Below are 17,982 nucleotides of genomic sequence, written 5' to 3' on the forward strand. Positions count from 1 at the left end.
CTCGCCACCCCCCAAAAGGCAAGGGCAAGGGTATGGCACTCAAAAGGGTTGCCGCAATCTTGCATGAAAAAATGGGATATCCCATTTTCTTCTGGGGCACGTAGCAGGTTTCTGGTGCTGTGCATGTGGGGACCCCTAGCATAAAGGGGCTTAACATTTCCTTTCCTCCCCCCCTGCATCTCCCCAAATCTGCTTTGTAGGGTCCCCAGCCCTTTGGAGTGTGCACATGGGGGCTGGAAGGAACAGGGCAGGAAGAAAAACTTCTGTTCCGCAGGTAGAACTCCAGTGTTGTTCAATACAATCAGGTTTTCTGCAGAAAAAAGATGGGGAAATCCTACAAAATGATGATAACAACATATAGATGCCCCAATTAAAAATGAGTTCCAAAAACATGATAATTTGGCTTGGTAATTTGGTGATTTGGTAAAATGTTGGTGTAAAAGAATTCTAATACTTCCTGCTTTTAATAAACACACCTTGAAAAAATATGAAGGGTCCAGCTTCTTTTTTTGAGGAAGAAGGTTGCCTACCGTTGATGTGTTTTTATTTATTTATACTGTATTTTAATAACCACTTACACACAGTTCTCAATGTGATGTGAAATAAAAGTACCTTAAAAACAATTAAACGATTAAAAATAAACACACAAATAGCATATATCCCAATACAGAATAGACACCCATGGCAGAAACCCATTCATGTAGCTGGAACAAAAATGTCCTCAATTGTTTCCAGAAAGTGTAGCCAGTGGGCACTTGCTGTATCTTGTCAGGAATACTGTAACACAGAGCAGGGCTTTCAGTGTGGCTGCCCCTGTTCAGAATTACTGTGGAGCAGGCCTCTGACAGCTTTGGAACTTGCAGAATAAGCCCTCTCACAGACCACAGTGACCTAAAAGGTGCATAAAGCTAAAGGAGTATTGGTTCCTCCTCTTGTATGGTTAGAGGAAGCTTACCCAAGCCCCGAGAGAAGAAGGCATGTTGAGATTGTTGTTGAGCTGTATTTGTGGTAAACTGAGATCAATATGTCAGAACTTTTTGGATTGCAAAATTGGGCTTTTGTGATCAAAGATATCTATGATCTTAGTTTGGAGTGTTTAGCAATTGAGATCCTAGATAATTAGCAGAGACAAATAAGGTAGGATTTTAGTTTTGAAAGCATACCCAAAGAACAATCCTCCTTGATTAGCAATATAGGAGAACACGGCCTTTCAATGATTTGTACATGGAACCAACAGCTAGCCCTAAAATTGATGATACCTTATCCTGGAAGCCCCAAAAATTATTTGTGTAGCTAACTGATGAACAGATGTTGTGTCTGACTAATAGCCTTTCTGTGGCTTAATGACTCAGGATTTTGTTTTTGTCATTTTAATACATCTGGAATCTAAAAACTGGCTGGCTGATACCTCTGCCCACCCCCACCCCTTTTTACTGCCTTTATATATTTTCAAGAATACAAAATGAGAATCAAAGGAAAAAGAAAAACCCATAACAATAAAGCACCTCTGCCTTGAAAAAAACAAGGGCATTGTCATGTAGGAATCCTACCTGTATGCAGATTTGATGCACAAGACCTCAAGTATTTTCAGGTGCTTGAGGCACTTATAGTAGCGCTGCATGAATTTTGTGTTTTGTCCATTAAGACCAGAGCTTTTAGTGTGATGATACCTGCCCTTCAAAAGGTGCTTGCAATGAACACCAGGCAGAGACCTACAATATGGCATTTAGGTGCCTGCTTAACAGATACCTGTTCTCCTAAGCTTTCCCTGAGAGGTGATCCATCTATATTGATATACTAATTGGTTTATCCTGTATTCTGCAGTGTAGGTGCTAATGGAAATTGTTGCAAATAAATAAATATGTGGTCACCCTGGGCTGTCATGTAGTAAATCCTCTGAAATGGATGCAAGTCAGTGTTGGGATGCCATTGTGCATTAATTTTTTAAAAAAATTCTGCCTTATTGGACCTAATGACATAAATTAAGACAAATTGTGTATTTTTATGTATTAAGTTAACAGCAGAGCAGGATTATGCAGCTTTCAAATTAAAGCAAAATACATTTCTAAAATATGCACAACAATGTGCAAATTAGGTGGGCTGGCTGTATAGTTGAGGCAGAGGGCACCAAAGCTTCTTTCTGCCTTTCAGGATGGCTTGGCTCAAATCAATGAAGTTTTGTTTTGCAGGCTTCGGGTGAGACATTTGTTTTGGATTTGATTAAATCGAACTGTCTTGAAATATTTTTCATTGGTAACTGCAAATATAAAATCATTTTGCAAACAGCTCAAGTGATTATGATCAGTGCCTATCTACTGAAAATTAGTGGCCATGTGTATCCAATGGGTATAAATTTTAATCTATATTGTTATGGTACGGTAATTCCTATATATGTCTAACCCCATTTAATTTGGATTTCTTCAGCTCTTTGTCATATCAGTACCTGCTGTTATTTTTGTCCTGGACTGTTGTTCTGGGATTGAGTTATTTAGCATTTTAAATGCAACATAAATACCTCAATATGTGTGTGTGTGTGTGTGTGTGTGTGTGTGTGTATGAACAGAGTCATGCTTGTGAAAATCCATTGCACGAGTAGATGGGCACAACTGGATATTGCTATGTATTTATGAAAGAGAAAATACAAATATAATTGGAGAAATGTTGCCGTATATAATAGCTTTGTGGGGATATTTGATATAGAAACAGTATGGAAGAAAGAGTTCAATCCTAACCCTCTTTCCAAGTCATAGTCCCAAGCATTATCTCTTCCCTGCATCCCACCCTGTCCTCCTCCTGGTGCGGCTGCATTTTGTGAAGAAAGAAAGGTCCTAAGCATGCTATTTTTAAAAAATGTCACCAACGCAACATTTTTAGTCCTCAGAATGTAGACTATTTTGAGTAAATTACTACTGTAGTCTGTAATAGTTGTGCAGTAGAGCTACATTGGTTGATGTCAAAACCTAAGACATTACTGCTACATTGAAAATATGTTGAATTGGTTTAACTTGTGAGCTCTGCTCTATACATGACAGGTCTGTAAACATCTTATCATCAGAATTTGCAAACACTGTGTGTGTTATGCTGGTAAATCCTATGTAGGTAGCAACACCAGTTAAGATTGCTTTATGACTTACTTTCAATAGAGAACTAACTTTTTCACTTTTTAATCTAATATAAAATTTTAATCCTAGCTGTTTGCCTAAGAGTACATATTCCTTTTAGAATTCTATGGACTAATGGTGAATTCATTCCCTTCCCCCATTTTATATGCAATAGAGGGAGATCTTAAACAGGCACTGTCACATATAGTTTGAACCAAAGCTTTGTTTGGAAACAGGACAGTCCTTTGCTTGAGGCTGCCTCCAGTCAGACTGGACAGCCGTGGTCGAGACTAGAGGAACAAATAGCCTGATCTGTTATAAGGCAATGTTTTAATTTTTCTCTGCGAATGTGTTCTTAAAGCCTTTCAAGTATTGGTCATATTTAAATGCATTGATTTCCTACATTGTCTTGTCACACCCTAATTTGATTCTCATTGGAACTCTATGTAGTCTGAAGCACTTTGATAACACAAAAACCATGCGGACTACTATCGTAAACAGGTTTATACATTTTGGGTATGACAAAAACACACACACCAAGATTGTGAAACAAAAATGTGTGAGCAATCTACCTACCCTCTACCCTCAGAACCACCTGGCATATACTTTAAAATAAGTACATCAGCTGAAATTGAGATATGTACACTAATGACCTGTATGCAGACAAAAGAGATAAATTTGCACACAAACTGTAATTCAACCACCCCTGGGAGGTTAGCAAACTAGCACTGATTATGGCAATCAGGCTTTGCTCATGTTGTACTTTTATTGTTATCCTCAAAACAGCATGTATTCAGATATACCAAGTAGAATAAATGAGCTCAAAATATGCAGCAAACTGTCTCAGCTTTGGATTTACAGTGGTACCTTGGGTTAAGTACTTAATTCGTTCCGGAGGTCCATTCTTAACCTGAAACTGTTCTTAACCTGAAGCACCACTTTAGCTAATGGGGCCTCCTGCTGCCGCTGTGCCGTTGCCGCCTGATTTCTGTTCTCATCCTGAAGCAAAGTTCTTAACCCGAGGTAATATTTCTGGGTTAGCGGAGTCTGTAACCTGAAGCGTCTGTAACCCAAGGTACCACTGTATATTAAAACTAATAAGAGTGTAACACTTTAAGAATAGCACATCTAACCTGCTTATATATACTGTCAAATCAGACTATGTTGTAAACGTGGTTTTGCTTTACCATATTTTTCAGAGCTGGTTAAAAACCTATGGTTATCTGCTCCCTTCTGACACCCGAATGTCTGCTCTGCACTCAGGAAAAGTTATGCAGTCTGCAGTCACCACTATGCAGCAGTTTTATGGCATCCCTGTGACAGGAGTATTGGACCCAACGACTATTGAGTAAGAATTACTTTTGTAAACAGTTGAAAGCATTGTATTCAGCAGAATCTTCATTAATTGCTGGATGAAATCCTGTATAATGTGGACCTGCATAAATTCACTTGGTGCTTATGTATTCTCTGGAACAGAACATGTCTCTGACTCCTGGCTCAAATGGCCAACCAAGCCCCATTTCTTGCTAAATAAATTTAACTGGAAATGAACTGATCAACTAACATAATCCATGTTAAATCCAAAATAAGTGTGTTCATACAGGGATTTGTGCTGGTTTAACTAAATCGGTTTAACAACTGGAACTCTGACATGCAAAAACAACATTGTGTGCAATGTATAATATAACCATTATTGGGTTTTGTCTAAATCCCATATATACAGAGGTATTGCAGTTCTATATCTTAAACCATTCTATATTCTGGAAGATACGCTATTTCAAAACGCGTCTCTGACATAATCTGAGCCTGATCTTTACTGATTTGCATAGTGCCAGATTGCATGAGATGTTATTAATGAGCACACAATTTTTCTTGCAGAAATAACTAGCAGGGCAGGACAGTTGTGGGGAGTGATGTTCCATATTGGAACCCTGGCATGGAGCAGAGAGCTATTTAGCCCTCTACTGTGGTGCAATTGCAATCTGGAACAGGGGAACCCCATTCCTGCAATTTACGTGGGCAGAGGAGCATTAGCTACTTCTGAAAGAAAAATCACACATTAAGAGCAAATAGTTTGGCTCTTATGTACACATAGTTATATGAATGTCAACTTTCCTCCCTTCCTGCTTCCTACAGCTCAGAATGTAGATAAACTGATTGGTAATGTATTGGTATTTTTACTTTGGTCTAATCTATAATGGAGGGACGCAGGTGGCGCTGTGGGTTAAACCACAGAGCCTAGGACTTGCCGATCAGAAGGTCGCGGTTCGAATCCCCGCGATGGGGTGAGCTTCCGTTGCTCAGTCCCTGCTCCTGCCAACCTAGCAGTTTGAAAGCACATCAAAGTGCAAGTAGATAAATAGGTACCGCTCTGGCAGGAAGGTAAACAGCATTTCCTTGTGCTGCTCTGGTTCACCAGAAGCGGCTTAGTCATGCTGGCTACACGACCCGGAAGCTGTACGCCAGCTCCCTCGGCCAATAAAGCGAGATGAGCGCCGCAACCCCAGAGTCGGCCATGACTGGACCTAATGGTCAGGGTCCATCTATAATGGATCCAAGTCATTGTTAAAATATTGTTTTAAGCTCCCTCCCCACTTTCCTGAGTGATTTCGAAATTCCAGAGATAGGTGCTTTTTTTGTTTGTTGTTGCTGTTGTTTTGCGGGTTCCCTGTGAAGAAAGATAATCCTGAAAATGTGTGGTGCCTTGAAAGGATAGGAGAAACTGCATGCATGAATGTGGCACTAGTTCTTAAACCTCTTCAGTCTCCAAAAGCAACAGCAAGCCCTCAAGATTGCTTCTTGCTACCCTGCTTCAAAAACTCTAAAAGCTCTTTTTCTGGCCCAGTTCAAGCTGCCCTTTTCTTTATTCCATTTCAGCGCCTGCCCTCTGGGCAGAACACCCTTAGGCAGGCAGGTGTAATCTGCATTCCTAGCTTATCTCGGTTGCCCATTAATTAGCATTCATTATTTGTAGCTGAACCACCAAACAGGACAGCCTAGCTCATAACCATTCCATTTAGCATATTTCCCAGACTCACTAGGGAATATTTCGCTTTCTAGGTGGATGAAGAAGCCTCGCTGTGGTGTTCCTGATCATCCCCACCTAAGCCATAGACGAAGGAGCAAGCGATATGCGCTAACTGGACAAAAGTGGAGGCAGAAGCATATCACATACAGGTGTGTACAATCCTGTATTTTAAAGTTCAATACATAGATATTCAACTGAGTTCTATAGGGTGCGTGTTTGTATGTTATATAGCAATCAATATCCCTAGGTAATTTTGACTTATTTAATAGCCTGCTGCATATAAATGCCCAGGATACACATTTTCAGTAAGGATAAGCAATTGGAGGCACCTAGTCCAAATCTCTTCCCTTCAGAGGTACTGCCTGCTCCCAAATCGCCCCAGAAGACATGTGACAGGAGTGGCAAGTCAAACCACTGTCTTCCAGCTTCTGTTTCCTATCTATAAAATGAAAATACAGGCAATTACCGAAGCATTATATTATATTATATTGTATTACATTAGTAACCATAGCATAAGTCATGGGTTTGAGCTTTTTTGCTTACATTTTTTGGATATACGTAGTCAGGCTTTTTGTTAAAAAAACAACACAATTAATGAGTGACTTGGACATAAGTGGACATTCAATGCAGCAGGTAGTCTGATGCAGGCAAAGCTTGACTGGGTCAGAACTGCCAAATTCCATGTATAAAATTAGCTTAAAATGGATTTCTCCTTTATAAGTAAAAAGACAACAGGGTCTTTTCTTTCTTTCTTTAAAGCCCTTTAATCATTTATTTTTGCTATCTTTAATCTGATGTCTGACACACTTACTCCCTCTAAACTTAGCTGAAAAGGTGACTTTGTTAGTTATTTTATCTTAATTTATTCCAACCTTGCAAGATGGAAGTGATTGCAAAGTCTGCTTCAGGGAGAATGCTACATTTCAGTCTGCCTAAGTGATGAATTTCAATAGATAATGGTATTTTTAGCTTACTTTATATATAAAAAAAGTAGGAGCCAAAAGTTCCATGTTAAAACTGGACTTAAATTAGGCTCTCCATTCCCCTGTATTCTTTGCTTAGTTATTGGTAGAATGTCCATGAATGCATTCCTTTGTGTGTGTTGCCCCTTTCATTGAAGTAAATGGGGAAATCCCTTTGAAGTGTGACAGCTCCATATGTATCTTTACAGTTTGCCAATTCCTTCCTCAACCTCCAAGCATGCAGCAATATGGCTTCGCCACCCTTCTCTCAAGCTTGCTGTGGCACAAGCAGAGAGTGCTGTTTTCCTGTTTGTTACCCTGGATTGGGATAAAAGTGGACAAATTGAACACTTTCCAAGAGCCAAAGAGTCATACAGATTCTCTGTACTGGTGTTCTTAAAGCAACAGATAGAGATTTGGGATTCTTCAAGATTTGGGATTCTTTAAGATACTTGGCCACCTGTAAGACTCTGTACGTACACACCTCTAGTATGGACACAGCTATCAATCTAATGATAACTGCTATAGTAACAATATCCTTCTTTTAGAAAAGAAGTAGATTGCTCCACCTCTCTTGGGTTGTGTTCAGGTTTAGAATCGTAGAGTGGTGGTCAGGAGCAAAAGAGGACAGGGCCCCTGCACCTTTACACCTGCTGAAATTTAGCCTTCTATACAATTATCAAAAGTGCTGAACCCCTGCTTTCTTTTGTATCACTCATAATGTGATAAGATAAGCCACTTAGTACAGATCAGAGAATGACAAGCACCAGACTACAGTTTCATGCAAAAGTGCTTACTGTTTGTAACGTGTTGGTGCTTCTGGAAATAGATGTCTATGTTTGTTATTTATTTGTGCATGCTTTATGTTGTTTATGGGATGGCATTAAAGGGCATGTGCAACTGGCTTCCACTCCATGTGCAACACAAACAGGACTTCCATTCCATTTCCTTCCCTGTACTTCTAGCAAAAAGTGTGCTAGAATGTCCCTGTTTTCTGAGGAATGTTGGAGGGTATGTGTTTGTAAAGAAATTGCCATCCATTAACATAGAGTGATACAGGTTTTACAGAAATGTTTGTATTTAAAACTATTTGGAATTTTAAAATGCAGATTAGGGTTATTTGCATAAGTCAATTTGTATCGGAACATTTTCTGATGCCTTAGATTTGAACATGATCTAATTTAGTACTATTATTATTTTACTTGTGTTTAGTAAACCAGGGATGACTAAGCTCTGACTCTCTGGAACTTGCTCAACTATAGGTCCCAAAACTAAAGATAATAGCAATGAAAATAATTAATTACAACCTTGAGACTGCTTTGTTGTTGTTGTTGTTTAGTCGTTTAGTTGTGTTTGACTCTTCGTGACCCCATGGACCAGAGCACACCAGGCACTCCTGTCTTCCACTGCCTCCTGCAGTTTGGTCAGACTGCAGTTTTGGTCAGACTCAGACTCAGACTCATGAGACTGCTAAACTTGCTTAATACTGCATTTACAGTCAGAAAAATAAAATTCTGGACCCCACATCACCGTTTATATGGAGACAATCTTTTCCTTTTAGTTGTCTTGATAGTCAGCTATTGATTTAGTCCCCTATTGATAATTCCTTGTATAATTTCAGGCTGCAGTGTTTCACAATTTTATCTGAAAATTTGGTAACTACTTTTTAACTAGAGACTGACAACTACTAATATATAGCCATGCTTCCCTCTAGTGGTTGATGCTGGTGACTACAACCAATTTTTAAGTGCTGGTATTTTAAAGGTTTTCAGACTTTGCTTTGGTTTTTGTGTTTATTCTTTTAGTTAGGAACTCTTGGGCATGCCATGGAACATTAATTATTGCTGAGGATTCAAAGATATGGAGGTGTGACCATGTCTGTTCTTGGCTCTGCCCTTTGTGAGCAGAGTGTGTTCCAGAGATTATGCCTGTTAACAGTTGTCCATGAATGCATGGGAGCGAATGCAAGGCTGGAAGTCAACATGGTTCTACAGCAATGGTTCCATCAGCACAAACATTTCAGCTTGCCAGGTGGAATACTCTCAGGCCTCTTCCCCCTGCATGTTGTTCTGGTGGTTCTCCTGTCCCCCACAGAGCCAAAAGGGGGGTACGGGGGGAGGGAAGACTCATTGCACTAGCAGCACTTCTTGTGCTGACTGCTCCTAGTGCAACTGCTTAGTTTAATCCAGGCCAGAATATTTTAATAGGTAGTCTAAAATAAAATATTATAGAGTCAAATTGATAAATTATAATTATCTTTGTTACAATTAATTGCAATTTAAGGGCTGTTACAGATCCAGTCCTTTTCATTTCAGGTCCAAAGAATGTTGGCCATATTGATAAAATAGGAGTTTCCACCCTGAAGGGTTATAAAGTTGGCTTATTGAACAAACCATGCTTTAAGGTTCAGTTGTATTGCAAAACTATGATTAAACAAACAAATGAAAAAAGGAGTGAAAACCTCTGACCTCATGGCTATGTCAGAGGAGGAGATGGGGGTTAGTCATCTGAGTCTCAGAAAACTCGTTCCTGTAATGATGTCATCTATCCTTTCTTTCTTGAAATTCACTGTACCTTTCTTTGCATGTGAGGTGATTCCCCAGTCTCCCTTTCCAGTCATCTAACATTGTTTTTTATCAACATTTATTAATTTTTGTCTTTCTGGTTTCCCTAAACCCTGATTCCTCTCTCTCTTACTCTTCTCGTGTGAGAATCTATCAACGTTCTTATCCTTTACTGACATTACTCTAATTCTGTGATATCCTGTGGTTAAATCATCTGTGCTGATCACAGTATTCTAGATGAAGGCAACCCACTGATTTTGTACAATGGTGTAACTTTTCATATGCCTTTTCCATCCCGCACATTATCAATGGCAACATGCTTTTTAGACTATAGTCTGCTAAGATCCCTGAGTCAGTCACTTTTACCCATACAAGAAGCAAATGGCACTAGTACTAGATTCTGCAGTCGTTGTGGACAGAGTTGAGCATTGCTGTTGGATGGGATGCTAAGCAGTTACACTATAAAGACAGTTCTGTATTACATATGCGGATTATCTGGGATTAATTCCACCAAGTGACCACACTGTCAAGCTGATTGGCTTTCTGTATAGCAGCTTGTGGAGTTTATCCTACTGCCAGGTTTGCTGCTATGTAGGGTTTTGAATAGAGATATGATTTATCGGGGGCCCTAAACTATATCCAAATAGGTTCCTGTTTCTGGACTGAGACAACATTGCGAGGAGAGGTTACACTGAATCAACCCATCCAGTCTCCAGTATTCATAAATGCTTTGCCAGTCTGGTAGCTGAAAGGGTTGAGCCACAGCCTTCATAATTTGCATTCCAGATTCAGTGCAGAACTGTGATTAGGAAATAAAGGTATATTACTGTTTCCAAAACACTTCCCGTATGTCCAGTTGGGAGCTCAGGAACCTGTCATCTGACCAAGCCCTGAGTATTCATATTGAGAGGACAGTAAATGGCTCTTATTTGTGGTGGCCTTGTTGTTATGGATTAGCTGTTGGAATGCAATACTTTTAAGTCATTACGTTTTCTGAATTTTGCTTTTAAACCCTCTAGTTGTTATTATTATGTAGGAAATATTTGTAAACCTCATAATGTGTACCGTACCTGAAAGGACTCTCAAAATATATCAAAGTGCTCAAAATGTAGTATTGCCGTTGTGTCGATCTGAGTCCTGAAACATGTTTGTTAACATCAGAAAATATGAAATTCTCTGAATGAATCCTCCTAAATAAACCCCTTCTCATCTTCTTCACAGTGTTCACAACTACACCCCCAAGGTTGGAGAGCTTGATACAAGGAAAGCCATCCGGCAAGCATTTGATGTTTGGCAGAGGGTGACTCCGCTCACCTTTGAAGAAGTTCCTTACCATGAAATTAAAAGTGACAGAAAAGAGGCAGATATTATGATATTTTTTGCTTCTGGTTTCCATGGTGACAGCTCTCCTTTTGATGGGGAGGGTGGATTCCTAGCCCATGCCTATTTTCCTGGACCAGGGATAGGAGGCGATACTCATTTTGATTCAGATGAACCATGGACACTGGGAAATTCTAACCATGATGGTAAGATGACATGGGGTTTTTATAACAGTATTTTTGATATGACATTTCATGAGGCAGTTGGCTTGCAGAAAGGAAGAGGTGTCATCACAGGACTTCCTGTAAGAATGTGGTCTGAAGTTTGGTGATACTGAGGTGGACAAAAATCCGTGCTCCCCCCCCCTGCCCAAGAACATGAGTTTGCCCTCCAAAAAATAATGCCAGTTTTGCTTATAAATCCAAAGCAATATGAACCGACAGATGAAATTTAAATGGCACTCTGATCTAGCTGCCTGAGAAACTAGAACAATTCTCAGGTAAAAGGGAAAAGGGAAAAGAGAGAAAATTAATTGGTGAAATTAAGTTTACACAAAAAGATTAATTATTGTAAGTACTAAGTAAATATGGCATCAAATGTTTCAGATGCATTTGAGATCCAAACTGCACTCAGATCTGTGCAATTGACATTTGAACAGGATGTACATTTCTAACACCCTACATACAAAAGTCCAAATAGAAGAATTAATTCCTGGATTTGGGGATCTGTGTCTACGCTAGTTGGACTTTAGGGATGTGCAATCTATTCAAACATCATTCTTGTGCATCAATGTTCAGGAGACTCTTGGGATAAAACAACCCATTAGTTGGGGCAAAAAGGCCCATTGATGGTAGAAAAGACTGTTGTCCAATCTGGGTTCAAATAAATTTCAAGCGAGTGATTCTGTAGCCCAAGGTCTGATGCTAGCATCTTTTGCAGAGACGATGCTGTGCAGTGATGCTTTTCCAATAAAGTCCATGCTATAAATACAATTATTATTTTTTAACAAGGCTTCACTGTGAAATGTTCTCCTCTAATTATGGTGATTATGTGGGAAATACAAATATTTTAAATCCCAGTATATTCTTCAAGTAGGTAATACCACAGTATGAAGCCACCCACCCTCTGAGGCTGTTACCCAGAGGCTGGGGGAAAATAATTGGATGTAGAGTGCTCAGCTGTGATGAGGGTACTTGGAGAAAATAGATACACTACTTGATTGTTTCAGGGATTTTGTTAAAACAATGGTTCTCAGAAGTCTCTCTCTCTATATATATTTGTACCGATTATTCTGATTTTGTATTATTGTTCCCCACCACAGTCTTTTTCTGGTTTCATGTTGTGTGATGAGGTTGCCTTACTCCACTGTAGAAATTACATAAATATAACAAAAACATAGTATCTCCTCCATGAATGTGGGGCTGTGATTGCTGCTAAAATTGGCTTCTGCATGGTTGGGACTCCAAATGACTGTCATTATATATACAATTGCTTAAGAAGCCACTGTGGGAGTCTTTGTGTCCTATGGAGTTGCAGTGCTAGTTTGGGGACTTGCTATACATTTCAGTTGATTCATGTAGGAAGTCTGCTATAAGTGGAAAGGCAGTGGTATAGTTACTGCCCAAAATTGCTTTCAGGGCTCCTTGTGAATGCTGTAATATGGATATTAAGCATTTGTTGTTTATGTACTACTCACACTTCGTATCAGATCATTGTGAAGTTGCCATTTCTCAGCTACCTAGAGTTAATGAAACCACATCCTATTTTACCACCACCTTGAGCCATTATCATTTTTACAATATTTTGTATTCCCCAATCCTAAGCATCTTACTTGGGTGCCTCTCCCAGTAAGCAGGGAGCCCTTCATGTTTAATTATTGTAAATGAAAATGTATTTTTAAAGTTTAGAGAGAAGGCAGAACAAATATGCAACAACTGCACAGCAAAATAAACTACAGATTCAGAGTTCTTAAGATGCATTGGTTAACTCCTATATGCCAACCAGAGAGAGGTGGCACCCGCTCCCCCATGATGAAGTAGACTTTCAAAATCTGTATCCCAGGCAGGTGAACCCTTGTCCTCAATTTTATCAAATAATGTCCTTTCAAAACTGGCAGTGTAGTCCCTTTCTCCCTTGCTTTGAAAATTATACTGATTACCAAATCATACTTCTTTAGCCCCCACCACTTCCATCAGCTATACAGCCAAACATTTAGGGAAGGGCTGTAGCTCAGTGGTAAAACAGCGCCAGGTTCTGCTGGTACAGACTCCTGCTGGAAATATTGGAGAGCAGTCAGTGATGCTGAACTAGATGGAACAATGGTCTCACACGGTATAATGCAGATTTTGATGGTACTGAACCTAGATCCACAGCAGGCTGAATCCTGGGCATTGACATTTGCATTGATGTTATATAAATATATATATGCAGGCTGTTGTTGGTGTGGGAGGTATAGGGATTTATTTGATTAACCTGACTGCTGGTGACCTGAAATGAATTCTGGATCACTTAGTATTTTTGAAAGGTGATGAAAAGCATGAAAAGCCCAGGGTGTAATTAGGAGCTCTGCAACAAAACTGTTCTATTGCACAAACCACTAATTTAATGGATTATTAGCATCTCATGAACAATTGGGTACAGAGAAATCCTGGGCCTCTGCAGCCTTCCTATAACTCAAGATGGCTTTGCTTCACCCATAATGCCCCAAGGACTGTTGATTGGGAGTGGTATCCTAACTAAGGCTGTGTGAACCATTTACTCAGCACTCACTGTGTTTCTGGTGCTAGGCTGTAATTCCATGTTCACATGGCGTTATCCAAAATGCATTCGTATCCTGTGCTCTGCCATGAAATATTTCTGTCTGATGTGTTTTTTTCTCAAATCAGCCTCTCTCCGACTGGAATCCTTAAGTCATTCCTAATTTGTCTCTAGACAAGCTGTGAAACACCTTGGCATACAAATCTGAAACAAATGAAGCCATGAAGCTGTGCTAATGTGAACAACTGGGGTGGCATTGGGGGAGGGGGAGAGCCGTGAAATTCACAGCAGAGGTATGGGGGGGGGCACTCACTTCAGTCTGAGGCAGTAATGTCAACACCCCCAAACTATACTTGGATAAGTCCACTGATGTTAGTGAGTCTATTCTTAGTATGATTTCATTGGGTACCACACCACATGATTTAGATAAGGCTGTTCCACACTTTGCTGTCATACCCTAAATTCAGATAGCACCTGTACTTTATTCAAACACTGTACTGCAAGAACTAAAAAGGACAGCCACTAGTGACAAAATAAATGCCTATGCCTTGACGCTGGACTAAATTAGGAGCTTTTCTCCAGACCTTACCGAACCTTTCAGATGACATGTCAGGTTTTTTGCAGTTCCTAAACAATTTTGATTTCTCAGGTTGTTTTAAGATCTGCTCTTAGAACTCTCCTCTGTTGCCTTTCTGAAAATCAGGCAGCTATTACGACAGAAAAAAATTGACTTAAGTGGATGAAACCATTTCAACATTCTATCCACTTTCTTTTATCTACTTTGCTATATTATCTGCTTTGCTATCCTATTAAAGGGGCTCATCTAATCTTTGCCATCGTATTAAAACTATCTCCCTTCTGTCATTCCTACTTGTTTAGACCCCAGTCACATGTTTGTTTCATTTCTCTTACTTTTCAACGTGCTGCTACATGGTTAGGACTGCCTTTCCCTTATTTTCAACTTACAGAACTGAAATAAATGAAGTGTGTCTCATTAATAACATTGTTGCCATGCTGGCAAAGCTTAATTCTCAGTTTAATAACAAAGTAGAGCAGTTATAGACAGATTAGGATCAGCCACATTTTACTTTAAATAATCATGGTTTTGTTGTCATTACTCTCAACCACACATGTGATTTATTTTATGGCCTACTTGTTTAATAACCTTGTCTTTATTTATCAGATTACTCCTGTTTTGACCGCTAACCACCCCTCACTCTTTGAGGACATCCATTTTCATGCTGATAAGAATCAGTCCTCCCGATTTCCCAAATGAAACTGTTGTACTGTTTGTAACTATTTATTTTATTTTATTTTATTTTATTTGCTCTGATCCCAAGACTCCAAATGGATTTTTTAAAGGCACACTTTTGTACCGAAAAACAGAATTCCAAAATCCAGAGCCATGAAACTTTTAATACCCTTTGCCTCAGTCCTTTGCTTCATGAGATGTCCTTGAGCAACAAAGCCATTTGATGCAACAAAGGGCATGTCTAGGATGCATTTTTGCCTCCCTTCTTTTGATGCTAACTCTCATTAGCTTCTAGTCTTCACTTTCCCTAAACTCCAAAAGCCCAGTGCTACATATTTTACTTTTAAGATGCTGATCAGGGACTTCTTCACAAACAGTTAATTGAATCTGGGGCATATGTCTTTAGACTTAGGTTTTACATTCTCTCTCTCTCTCTCTCTGACTTCTCAAAATATATTCTCTCAGTTTTGCAGAGTGATTCAGTCATTGTCTCCTTTGCTGGTTTAATTACACATTGTCAACAGTCTTTTGCAATCTCTTATCACATTCTATTTAGCGGACAGCAAAAAATCTGTTGGTGCCTTAAAAGATGAATGTGTCTGTTGTGCCATAAATATGAACCAGGGACTTCCTGGTCATGCTCTTACCAATTGCAATGCACCAGCTACTGCATCTGATGATCATCTAATTAGACCAGGTGCATTGCAAGACTTACTTTTAAAAGTATTCCTGCTGAGCCTCTATAGTTGTTGGATAAACTGCTTTATCTTCTTCTTTAGAATTTTGTTAAGCTTGTTTGTTAATGTTGTTAACACCCTATGGATGTTGACGCTGATGCTTGTAACATCTTGCCTCTGTAGGAAATGACCTCTTTCTCGTTGCGGTGCATGAACTGGGCCATGCCTTAGGTCTTGAGCACTCCAATGACCCCAGCGCCATCATGGCTCCTTTTTATCAATATATGGAAACGCACAACTTTAAGTTACCACAGGATGACCTTCAAGGAATCCAGAAGATCTATGGTAAGATGGTACCTGTTTTACTAATTGTCATTGGCAGGATGCCAATTCCTCATCGCCTCCCATAAGCTCAGGCAAATTAAGGTACTGAAATATACAGATGTATATATTTATCTGGGATGTGTGGGCATGTGGTGGCTGTGCCCATGTTGTTGTTTTTTTAATAAAACTTATAGCAAGGGAAAACACACTTAAAATAACTCACACTTATTTTTCATTACCAATCAATTGTTTGTGTAAATAAACCTCTACAGGAAAATGATTAGGGTCTGGGTTTGACACACTGCAGTAAAAACAAAGATTACTTCCAAAGCTGAACGGCAGTCACCCAAAACCTCCTCTTCCCATGTCTTGCATCTTGGTAACTGATAAACAGGGCACTCTTAGAATACTGTCATCAGGGAACCTTGAAGCCTTTCCACATGTTCACTGTGAGCATTGAATAGGTCACTGAGCAGATGAGCAGGATGCATATGAAGTGACTTTCCCTTGTAATTGCATGGGGAAATTGCATCCCCCCCCCTACTGTAATATGCTGCTGGCTGGTAATATTCCATTTCCATCCTGCGCAACTGTTGTGAGTATAACCAACTAGTAGAATAGTTGCTCAAGTCTGACAAATATTTCAGTGTTCAGTCTTCCTCTCTTACTCCCTCCCCCTTCCCCCAAACTGTCAGCATTTTAAGAAGTATTTCAGACTGCAATATCAAGGAATTCTTAGCCAGATTTTAAAATGAAAGCATTGATATAGTACCAATTCCAGCTCTTCTGCCCTTTCTCCCACAGCAACACTCTGCTACTGTTTGATCCTTTGCCTCCTTTTTCTGTTTTCATGTAGTTCTATGGACTCCCCCTTTCCAGTATTGGAACACACATCTTTACTGACAACCACCCCCTTAAAATAACAATGAAGAGAAGAGCAGCAACACACACACACACACACACACACACACACAAGCCATGAAAAGAGCTCTCCCTTTCAGTGTTATCCTCCTTGCAGCAAGGCCACACCCTCCCAATGGAATATTGTGGTGCTGGTACCATGTAACAGTGTTCCAAAAAAAACTAAATTGTGAGGGTTTCTAATACCTCAGTGATTATGACATGAGAAGCAGCATGAAAATGAGAACTCAGTCAAGATGAAGAGTGTTCCACTGTCAGGATGTCACCACCGAGAAGGTTTTCCCCCGGCAGCCAGTTCTGCTGTCTTTTGATTGTTGAAGAATAAGGAAAACGAAGAATAGATTACAACCAACATGTGGAGACAGGCAGTCCTTCTGGTACCCTGGCCCCAAGTTGTGAAGAGCTTTAAAAACCCAAACTGGCACTTTGACGTAGGAGTTAGTGCAGCTGAACCACCAACATGGGACCATAATGCCTAGTCTCAGTTAGCTCAAGAGTACAGGGGCTGGCTAGATTGCCAATGCAGTCAGTGTCTGAACAATCGTCAGAGGCGGACCCATGTATGAGATACTTCAGTGGCCTAATGAGGTTACTAGAATGCAGGAAAATAAATTGGTAAGAATTTACCATATGTGAATCAGCCCTCTTTATCATGCTGCCAAGTTGCCAAGTTGCCGGGGTGCAGAGTGGGGAGAGACTTATGATACGCCCAGTGCAGTTGTGTGGTTAAATGGTCACCTGTATCCAGCCTTTTGCAAAGGGGCCAACACTTTTTTCTTTGGCTCCAGCCTGAGGCAGCTTCAGTTTGCAGAATCTGGAGCTGGCTCCTACTGTTCACCACCTGAAAATAGCCACTTCCATCTTATACACCTCTCCTGACTCCAGCTATAGGACATTCCTTTACAAGGTTTGTGGCTAAGGAATAGAAAGTATATGTATAAACTATCTGAATTTGATGTATGCTTTTGCAGAGGGTTGCTTCTGAGGGCCTTATTGCTATGCAGTGAGAGCAGTTAGCTCTCATTGGGATTTTAGAGCCTGATATTCTATACAGCAGATACAACAGCAAATTTTGG

At 39.9% G+C, this 17,982-nt stretch overlaps 1 protein-coding gene across 2 annotated transcripts in view; it reads left to right on the forward strand.

The window, feature by feature from the left end:
• Positions 1-17,982, forward strand: part of MMP24 (matrix metallopeptidase 24) — a 38,740-nt gene that overhangs the window by 13,626 nt on the left and 7,132 nt on the right. For both annotated transcript variants that reach the window (XM_082227487.1, XM_082227488.1), the window contains exons 2-5: positions 4,301-4,449; positions 6,162-6,278; positions 10,877-11,181; positions 15,845-16,006. In XM_082227487.1, the coding sequence (XP_082083613.1) occupies positions 4,301-4,449; positions 6,162-6,278; positions 10,877-11,181; positions 15,845-16,006 (733 nt within the window). The remainder of the gene's footprint in view (positions 1-4,300; positions 4,450-6,161; positions 6,279-10,876; positions 11,182-15,844; positions 16,007-17,982) is intronic.

Source organism: Podarcis vaucheri (genome assembly GCF_965113315.1).
Source record: "Podarcis vaucheri genome assembly, chromosome: 6".
Classification (NCBI taxonomy): domain Eukaryota; kingdom Metazoa; phylum Chordata; class Lepidosauria; order Squamata; family Lacertidae; genus Podarcis; species Podarcis vaucheri.